The sequence below is a fragment of the Cariama cristata genome, unplaced genomic scaffold (genome assembly GCF_000690535.1).
Source record: "Cariama cristata isolate BGI_N322 unplaced genomic scaffold, ASM69053v1 scaffold6383, whole genome shotgun sequence".
Classification (NCBI taxonomy): domain Eukaryota; kingdom Metazoa; phylum Chordata; class Aves; order Cariamiformes; family Cariamidae; genus Cariama; species Cariama cristata.
In genome coordinates this window covers 20,844-31,488 of record NW_009610077.1, presented here as the reverse complement: position 1 = coordinate 31,488, position 10,645 = coordinate 20,844, and the positions used below count along the sequence as shown (strand labels likewise).

General features: G+C 40.8%; 1 protein-coding gene across 1 annotated transcript; it reads left to right on the top strand.

The window, feature by feature from the left end:
- Window positions 1-5: 5 nt before the first annotated feature.
- Window positions 6-4,198, top strand: MRPS30 (mitochondrial ribosomal protein S30; the record flags this gene model as incomplete). Its single annotated transcript, XM_009697752.1, has 5 exons — window positions 6-198; window positions 450-595; window positions 1,660-1,762; window positions 2,251-2,427; window positions 3,798-4,198. Coding segments are annotated over 5 exons (888 nt in total), but the record flags the coding sequence as incomplete, so codon positions are not given.
- Between the last annotated feature and the right edge of the window lie 6,447 nt (window positions 4,199-10,645).

The following is a 10,645-nucleotide window of genomic DNA, read 5'->3' as shown; positions in this document are numbered from 1 at the left end:
CGCCGTGCCTGGATATGGGCGAGCTGCGCTCCCTTGCTTGCGACGCTCTCCTGCAGGAGAGCTTCTACCAGAATAAGAAGCGGCCGTTCCTCTACCGCGATCAGGATCATACGCCCGGCCCGTTCCTTACGCAGCTTGTTTCCACCCTCGCTGCTTTCCTGTCCGGTCGCAACCCGCTGCTGGCTGCCTCCTCCCTTGGTGCGGAACGGGGGTGGGAGGGAGAGGAAGGTGGGAGCCCTTGGGCGGTGGGGCCGATCTGTGCACCCGGCAGGAGCGTCACTGGTGTAGCTGAGTTGTTCAGACCATCACTAGTCTCGTCTCCGTCATCCCACATGGTGCAAGTGGATTTTGATTTTTCTGTTTTACTATAGCTACAGAACAGAAATTGGGAGGGGTTTAGATGCAGAAGATTGATCTCTCTTTTTTTGTATCTCTCTGTTCTGTTTCAGATCTAAAACCCGAAGTTAACTATTACTGGCATCATGGCGAGGAAGTTGTTGTTCATGGGTATCGAAAGGGTAGAGTTGATCCTGTGCGATTTCAGATAGATGATAAGCCGCACCTCCAGATCCGTGTACCAAAGCAGCTTCCTGAGGTGTGGATATTTTCAACAGCAAGTTAATCACATGCATTTTCACTTACGTTTCTGAGAGCCGCTGAAACTATGCGATAGGTAGTATGTGTAGGACCTGGTTAATCAGACATGTAGCACACTTGTGCATTTTTCAAGTCTTGCGCTTACTACCTTGTGGTAACTGCTTTTTAGATACTGAGACAGTCTTCTGAACTTCAGGTTGGTCATCTTTGTGCACTAGATGAAATGCACATTGTTACACTTAATATGGAGTTTTTAGTTCATTTTATGGAGGCAAGAATAAGAAATGTGGCGTGGAACGTTCTCTCCTCAGTGGAGAACAATAAGATGAGAGAAATGGAGAAGAAAAGAATGGAGTATGAGAGAGCATGTATAGTCTGAGCATGGGCTCTGTCACCTGTTAGTACTGCTTAACAGTTGTTTTCTTGAATGCTTAGTTTTCTGGAAGCTGATTCAGTATTCTAATCTTTTTCTTGTAGATTTACACAATGGTAATTGTGTAGCCTGTGAGGGTCTGTCTTGCTGAGTTTCCACCACAAACAGAAAAATGTGCTCTACTTTCTGTAAATGCTGAACATTTCTTGCTAACTTAATTGTACAATTTCCTTAGGTTAGTACTGTCAGATGTTACAAACCTTCGCATTTTGGAAGAACCGTCTAGGGAATTAAAAATGTTACATAGTGGAAAATATTGAATACCTATAAACTCACTCTGGTGGTTCAAATTAGTTTAGTGACTACGGCTAGAAATGTTTTTGCTCATGTTCTACAGAAGCAGATTCTGGTTCTGAAGATAATGCCAATTGGCAGCTTTGTTTGCACCATTTCACACAATGTTTTTTGTATATTGCAGAAAATTCAAACATAAGATGCATGTACTAGCACTCACTACAAGACAAGAAGTTCCGTTGCAAAAAATTAATTTCCATTGAAGTTATTTATATGGTGTATGTAAGCAAGACTTGCACCTTTTGCTGTCTGACCAGAAAGTGGCATACTATGTGAGGCCTGATGTCAGAAATATGACTTAAATCATGGCTTTTCTTTCCTTTACATCCTGCAAGATTGTACCACTGGAGTCAGATCTTGGAGATGTTCCCATTATTGACCACAAACCATCCAAACTGCCGTTGTTCAAAAAGCAGTATGAAAACAAGGTATTTATAGGTAAGTTTCTAGCATGAAACGTTAACTACTTTTTTTTCAATAAAAACCCAAAACAAACACCACCACCCTGACGTTTCTCTTCCCATTGACAGAAAAAAACATTTGTATACTTCTACATATAACTATACTGTATAAATATATATAGTATTTAAATCTCTATTGAGATTCTATGTCAGTTAGGCAATGGGGAGTAACATCTTCTTGTGCATATGGTACTCTGTGTCCAGATTTACTTGAAGGAGTTGGGTTGAATAAGAAATGTGAATTTTGATACATCTCCTCAGAGATGTTTTAGTATGTGAACTCTTGCCTTTTGCAGTTGCGAAGACCCTCCAGTCTCACTCTGAAATGGAGTAGTCTCAACATTTTACAGCTCTGCAGTTACAGCTTCTAATCTTCTATTGTTTGGAGCCTGATAGTGAAGATGTGTTTGCATGCATAATAAAGAACGTTCTCTGACTTAATTTTTTTCATTTTGGGGAACACAGGATCAAAGGTAGCAGATCCGTGCTGTTATGGACACACTCAGTTTCATCTTATTCCTGATAAACTAAACCGGGAGAGGTTTGTAAGAGCACATCTTGAGGATCAGATTGAAGTTCTTTATCGAGCTAATGGTATTGCAAGTCTCTTTGCCTGGACAGCGGCACAAGCAATGTATCAAGGTGAGACAGTCAACTTGGTAAATTCTTATGATGAATGCCTGAAGTTCTCTAACCTTTTCTCCCTACAACCTTACTCTCATGCCTTTTCTTCTGAAGACCATCCTTTAAGTAGGTCTGTGAAAATGTAATTGAATCAATGAATGAAGCAGGCCTTATACAAGGGAGTTAGTTAAGAGTTAAGATTTTGTCTTTGAGTACTTTGTCTCAGGGAGAATTAATTTTTTCATATATATTTTATTCGCCTGTGTGAAAACGTCAATCCTGCATTCACGTGCTCATTCCACATTTGTTATGGGGAAAGGTTGTAGATACCAAGCAGTTTGTTTATTTCTGAAACAACTGTGTTGATTAGCCCCTTGTTTCAGAGATGTCAATTCTATGAAACTGCAGTTACTGGAAGAAAATGTCAACAGCCTTACTTTAGGATTTTATGCTATGTTTGTCTAAAAATCCTAGAAGACGTGGATGGGTAAACCAGATCAGTCTTTTGCTTACTCATGTGAATACAATGGTTATCTAGTGTTACTGGAAGATGCCTGCTCGTTTGTAGTTTCACTTGTGAAACAACACATTGAAGAAAATCCTTTGACTATGATGTCTATTGCTGGCTCTGCATTAGATTTTTTAGGTAATGGTATGTTAGAAAGCTTGACTTTTTTTGTGGACATAAAACCTTGAAGTCAAGTAAGTCTTGGCTTCAAAGCTGGTGAGAGTTGTAAGCACATTATGAGTTATAAGGACAGCATGGTTCAAATCTATGATGTTTTTTCTTTGTTCTGGAACAGTTTCTAGTAGTGTTATTGCTGTTTGTGCTAGCACACATGCATAAATATGTAAAGAAAATATTTTTAAAAGGCTATTAATGCTCAGTGGGAGTGATCTGAAGCATTAATACTTATTGGTATAGTGTTCATGGTATTGTCTGGTTACTATAGTCAGTTATGCTCGTGTACATACACATGCTTCTATCCTGAAACAAATGTTCACTGCCCTGTGAGAAGCCTGGAATAGCAAAAGACATTTCTCCTCAGATCACTTGTGAGACTTGGATTCATTAGTAACTTACATAATTTTGAAAAGTCACTTGACTGATCAGTGTGGGGTTTTTAGCAGTCAGTGATAGCGAACTGTGTACAAAATGCAAATATGCCGCTCTGTCCCTGATCTTAGAAATCATTAATTGGTGGTTGCATTTTAGTTATGTCTATATGAAGAATGCTTGTGTTACTAAAGCAGACAGGACTTGTTCCCCTACTAAGTGGCTGCTACAATTCCCAGTAATTTTCTGTGTTTCATGATTGGGGTTTAGATGTATGTGCTGATAGGAATTTCAAGTCTTGTACAACTAGTGTTGTTTTTTTATTTTGTAGGATTCTGGAGTGAAGCAGATGTGACCCGTCCTTTTGTATCACAGGCAGTAGTGACTGATGGAAAATACTTCGCTTTCTTTTGTTACCAGCTAAATACTTTAGCACTAACTGTAGAAACTATTCAAAATAACCCTCGGAAGAATATCTGTTGGGGTACAGACAGTAAGCCATTGTATGATGTTGTGGAAGATGGTAGTGTGAAAGGCTTTAATGATGGAGTTCTGCTTCAGTTGGTTCATTTTCTGTTAAACAGGCCGAAAGAGTTGTAAATCATTAAACAATAAATATTCCTGTTTATGTGCCCGAACTTAATTGTAAGTCCATGAAGTGTGGGCTAGAATATGCTTTGTTCTTAGTCAAGTATTTGTCTGGCAAACACCATACACATCTTTTATGATGTTTGGGCCTTCTTTATTTTAAATATATGATACTGTACACTGAAAAATAAATGTCTAGAATACCTTCATGTCTTTTGTATATTTACTGTTAGAAGTGTATTGCACTAATTCAAAGTCATGTGAATACTTTCTTTTAGCAGATTTTGTGCCTGAAAAGAAATTAGATATGTTAAATGCTTACTCATTCTAAACAGAAAGTGAGCTCAGAATAAAAAGTATTTCTTTAAAGTGAATGGTTGGCAATTTAGTTTGTAGCAAGGGAAATTTTTAGACATTTATCGAACTATAGTATAAACATGATGAAACTTACTTCCAAAGATTCTATTATGATTTTTAAGCTGTCACCTCAGGAACCAGAGGGAGAATTCTCAAATGCATTTGGAGCCTACAGTTTTCCCTTTAGCTTGGAACCTTGATTTCAGCTGTAGACATCTTGATGTTTTCATTGCTGATAATTGAATGTCTTATGACTGTTTTTTGTAGACCACAGCTAAGCCCAAACCATGAGTAGGGTCTATGATTAGTAAGATGCAAGATATAAGGACTGTTTAGGAATATTTACTTACCAACAAAATCTATCTAGTTTTGAGGTAATTAAACATGTCTAGAGTTTTATGCAGTTCTGTACACTATGACTGACCTTTGTGGAACTTTCCAGGGTTCTTGTTAAGAGTCAAGTAGTTTGTTTTTAAAGAGAGAGTACTGAATCATACGTGACTCTTGTTGAAATACTTGCCTGCACATTCTTCAGCCTGAGCAACTGAGGATCTTGCTTCCTATTGTAAACTGGCTTACAGAGTATTTTGCTAATGGAAGGTGAGGTAGTTGTAGAGGTCTTACTTGATTGGTACTTTGCTATGTTGGAAGGAACTGTAGTTGCCACTTTCTCCACCAGCAGCGGATAATGTAGGTAAGTAAGATGTCCTTGAGTACTGGTTTCTTTTTAACTGAAGTAAAAAGTCCTTTGAGCTCTTTTTGTCTTAGCAATGCTTGAGTATTACTACTTCTGATGACTGCTTGTCTTTGAATTAAAAGAATGTTCCATGTAGGAACAGAAGATAAACTGCTGGGTAGGCATGTTGATTATAGAGAATGACCTGTGGCCTGGCTTAAAAGTGAGTGAGTGATACTTGTTTTCTGGTATGATAAAGAGATAATGCAAAATGAATGGAGAGATACTAAAAAAACTAGTTGGCTATTCTGGCCCTGCAGACAGTCTTTACAGGTGGTGCAATATGGTATTGCCTTCAGCTGGAAGCTGTGAGTTGCATACAAGTAGTGGCTGTGGAAAACTGACGTGTAAAGTCAAACTCCTGCTCCCAGGGTAGAAAACCACTTATTTTTCTGTGATTCAGCCTTTTGTCTATCCTGCGGCTTCAGCTGTAGTAAAGCAAGTTCAAAGAAGACCTTTTTTTCCTTTGTGCACTTTACTAGTGAATGAAATATCACTGTAGATGTGTAACCTGATAGAAGAACCCACCAGTGTTGGAGTGAGGGAGGAAGGCTTGATCTGAGCTGGCTATTTTGTAATTGCAAAGTACCAACTTGAGCTTTTGGCAGCTGTCTCAAAAGAAAAGGGGTTACCCTGGAAAAGCAGTGGGTGGCACTGTTTTACCTTCTACTGAGGAAAAAGTGTAATGAGCATTGTTCTACTTTTTTTTTTTTACTGACTGGCAAAGTTGAGACATCATAATGTGTGCAGTTTTCTACAGCAATCTTTCATCTTGTGCTCATCTGTTCCGGTTGCTTAATGCTGCCTTACAATGGTAAAGTCAAAAGAAAGCTTTTTTTTCTTTAAAGGTTGTATAGTTACTAAATGTTTAAAAGTAGAAGGCTTAGAAGCTGCAGCAACCCTATTCTTGAGCTTTGCTCAGCAGAAACCTCCCATGATTCTACTCCTTTAAGTCTTATGGGAGCATCATTCTTTAGCATTCTATTTTGTTGAGTTTGCTGTTTAAAAGAAACAAAGAAAGGCAGTTCAAAGAACACAGGATGGAAATCTCCAAGTTTGGATTCTTTTCCTATATTAATTTCTACTTAGGCCCATTGGAACATATCACAAGGGAACATAAGGTGGAATCTAAAAATAAGATTTGATTTTACATAATGAGGCAAGTATTTTCTCTAGTACTGAACTATTTTGCTTAAAACTTGCATCACGATCAAGTAGTATATCACATTCACAAATCTATGAAATTGTACCTGTACTGTTGGTTCAGATTAAGATTACAAATGGTGACTTGGAATGGAATTGCCTAAGAAGACTTCCTTGAAATTAAAGTGGAAAGAAGGACATGGGAAGACTCTGAAACTTTCTAGATCTATACAGGGTCATGCTGCACCAAATTGCTGGGGTAGATTGTTCTGTTTCCTTTCAGACAGGAGAAATAGCTTCAACATTTATAGTGCCTGCTTGGTCATTGTGGTGGTGCAGCCCCCTGGGCCACTCTGAGATTTCAGGATAAGCCTTGCATGCTCCCATTGTGCTGTTATCTTGGGCTGAAGTGTCAGGCTATGTCTGTCCAAGCGTGGGCTATCACTCTCAGATCTCAGGATAAGCCTCTATTGTGCTCTTATCTTGGCTACAAGTGCAGTAGCCTGGGGCTGAGGTGTCAGGCACTCCCTGGCCACACTTGGACCGCCTTCGGCCTGAATGGTATACCAGAATCACTCAGGACCAGTTCTGGCCACAATGGAAAATACTGACCAAAAGGCAATCATCTCAAGACTCTATAAACAGCGATCCAAAGTGAGGCCCTTTGAGTGTCGGGGACCACAGCGGGCTGTGTGACCCAGTATCTCCCCTGAACTGGGATACCTATCAGGCTAAATTCTGCAGGAACTGGCATATCATCCATTGATGATTTCACGAGGACTCAAAGGCCTGATTTTGTGCAGTTCACTGACCGTCCATTGACATGCTGGCATGTAAAGTGAGTAATTCATGAAATTCATGAAAGGGGAAATACTGATCACAAGTTAACCTCCATGAGTGTATGTGTATGTGCAATTTGACTCAGAACTGCTTGTCTGTCTGTCTGTGTGTGTTACCTGATTTAACCTCCATCTGTGTATGCAACACTGCTGCAAGTTTCTTGGTGACCATGCCATTCTCAAATCTTTAACAAAATCCCTGTCTGGATTGTAACAAATTCCACTGAACCTCTCTGTTAAATTGGCTAATGACTAAGTGCTGTAAAGAATAACACACCCTAACCTTGTGCAAAATATTAATAAATCCTAAACTTCTGCTAAACCAAAACCGTGTCTATGACAGTGATACACAGGGTTGATTGTACACATACAATTCTTTAGCTACAAATTGTCGACCAAGTCTGGGACTAGGAGTGGATCCAGCCATACGTAGACTCTTTGAGAAAGAGTTTAGAAAGCAAGAGGGTCTACTCTGAACCTTGTGACTCAACAGGAGGCTTTTCTTCCTCTTTGTACCTCTTTCCTTAGACATAAACCGTTGGCCAAGTCTGGGACTAAGTCTGGATCCAACTGCACCCAGACTTGATACCATAAAACTCGGTAAGGAAACTCTCTTAAGACTCAGTTGGAATTTTAGAAAGTAGGCATTCTTTATTGCGGCACCAGATGCACGGGGGATCGCTCCACCTAGCATGCATACCCAGCTGTTACCCTGAACAGGTTATATAGATACAATTGAATACATATTCATTGTAATTGCTGGAATCAGGATGTATATTCATTACTTTTCCTTGAAATCATTTACATATGGTGCCTTCTCTCCAGGCATGCTCATTTAATTATGGCAAGGGTCCTTTGGCGTCTTTTAAGGCCCCCGGTGGTCGTCCTCTGGTGTCCACTGGATGACCTCTTTGTCTTGAGTTTGCGCAGTTCAGTCTTGTAGGTGTGGCAAGGGGGGTTTGAAGATTGTTGGGTCCAAGTTAATTAATTGAATGACCGCTTTGCCAAGTTGTCATATAACTCATCCATGCTCAGTAGCTTAACACAATCAGTTCCAGGTGTTCTCATCAACTTCCAGGACTTTACATACCCTTACTCCCTTCAGAAATCCCTTATTATCAATCAAAGTCATCTTGACCAAAATTCAAAGCAAGGTATAATCAACCTTGTAATTATTAACTACAATTCTAGTACAATACTACTGGTTTTCTTATACAAGTAGCTTGTTGTTCTGATGATATCAGACTCCTCTCTGAGGAGGAGTTTAGAAAACAAGGGAGTCCTTTCTGAACCTCATGACTCAACGGGAGGGCCTTCCTGACGGTCTGTCTGGCCCTGTCCTCTACACAGTAAATCAGCAATCCTGTCAAGTTATTGTTGCATTTATTATCAAGCTTTTTAAATCACTGTTTTAAACATATTGCTACTTCTGTCTTGTGAGCGAAGTGCTTGACTACATCTGCGACAGTTGTGCAGAAGTCTCTTCTGTCATTGGAGAAGACACCTGCTCCGTTTGTCTCAGAAACACATGAAGGTTTCCTTGTTCTGGAGCTTCACTGGAGGTTTTTTTCCTGAGGCAAGAGCAACTCTTGGAGGCAGCTGTTGGTGAGAGAGTCTGTTGACAGCTTGGCCTACTGGCTCTGAAGACACCACACATATTGGCAGTATATCTCTGATGGAAGCAATGGAAGAGTCTTTCCAGTGCATCTGATGATAAAACGAGCCATCTTCAACCATCAGTATAACCAAGTGCACCAGAGTAGGAAACCTGTGAAGTTTGTATTGAGTTAGCACAAAGTCTGGTCTGGTACAAAAGAGTAATGCCCTGTGGATCAAAACTGAGTCTAATAAACATAGCCCCAAGAAAGCTTGCAGAAGAGATTGCGCAAGAACTGCTTTTTCATGGAGGAAGAAACTTACCAAGTTGGTAGAAATGTCAAAGTAAATGGAACATCAACAAGCTGACGATGAAGGCCATGAAGTAAGTTAGCAATGACAAAACTTGAGGTAGCATCAAAACCAGGCTGGTTGCAAACTGCATACGTTATGTGCTAGTAGTTTACCAGAACCCCACTGAGACTGGACCTTCAAGAAATATGAGCTGAGGATCCTAAAACCCCATGAATTAGAAAAGTATGCAACAGCTAATATGAAGTCCTCTGTGTCTGGGACTAGGGAACAGCAGATGTGAGACAGGTTGGGTTTTTTTTCCATGTTCTCTATTTTCCAGCAGAGTGTTGCTCTCACCAAAGGCAATAAAGCCAGTCTCCATAAAGCAAAACATAACAAAACCTTGACCAAGAAAGGGCAGGTATTTCCTAAAGGATGAACGTTCCTGTGATTGCATTACTGAAACCTACTTTGGTATTCCTGGATAATACTGAGTACTGGCAGAGCGGAATCGCACAATGGATCTGAGATTGGTAGGGGAGAACAGATAACTGATCCCCATCTTTTGCCATTGCGAAAGGATGGCAAGTGCAGGTAACACTGCATTTGACAATCTAATACAGGCTGAGATTATATCAAGAACATGACAAAAATGAGAAGTTGCTCAGCCAGGTCTGGGTGGATTTGGTTTGAGACATTTGTCAGGTGGATCACCAGGGAGAGTTTCTGGTAGAGTGGCTGGTTAGCCACAGGAGAGGTTCCAGATAGTATTAAAGAAGCCCATCATGTTCTGATTCTGGAAATCCTGAACCATGAACTGTTGGAGGATGTTAGTAAATGGAAGTCGGTAGTGGTTACAGGGATTGTGCTGCAGCCCTTCTCTAGTATACTGACAAATTCTGTAAAGTTTATCTGGTAAATACACAGTAAAATAAATTTTCAGAACTGAGTTTCTTGGAAGACTTGTCTGTCCTACATCTAGAAATAGGCTAAGAAGAATTACAAGCTACAAGGAGTTAGCATGTGGACACTACTAATACATCACCCTATGTAATGCTATAGGCTTGGGGAAGAGTGACTGGAAAGCTGCCCGGCAGAGAAGGACCTGGGGATGCTGGTCGACAGCTGGCTGAACATGAGCCAGCAGTGTGCCCAGGTGGCCAAGAAGGCCAACAGCATCCTGTCTTGTATCAGAAATAGCGTGGCCAGCAGGACAAGGGAAATGATCCTGTACTCTGCACTGGTGAGGCCGCACTTTGAGTACTGTGTTCAGTTCTGGGCCCCTCATGACAAGAAAGACATTGAGGTGCTGGAGTGAGTCTGGAGAAGGGCAGCGAAGCTGGTGAAGGGTCTGGAGCACAAGTCTGATGGGGAGTGGCTGAGGGAGCTGGGGTTGTTTAGTGTGGAGAGAAGAAGGCTGAGGGGAGATCTGATTGTTCTCTACAACTGCCTGAAAGGAGGTTGTAGCAAGGTGCAGGTCAGCCTCTTTTCCCAAGTATCCAGTGATAGGACAAGAGGAAATGGCCTCAAGTTGCACCAGGGGAGGTTTAGATTGGATATTAGGAAGAATGTCTTCACCGAAAGGACTGTCAGGCACTGGAACAGGCTGGCCACGGGAGGGGAAGG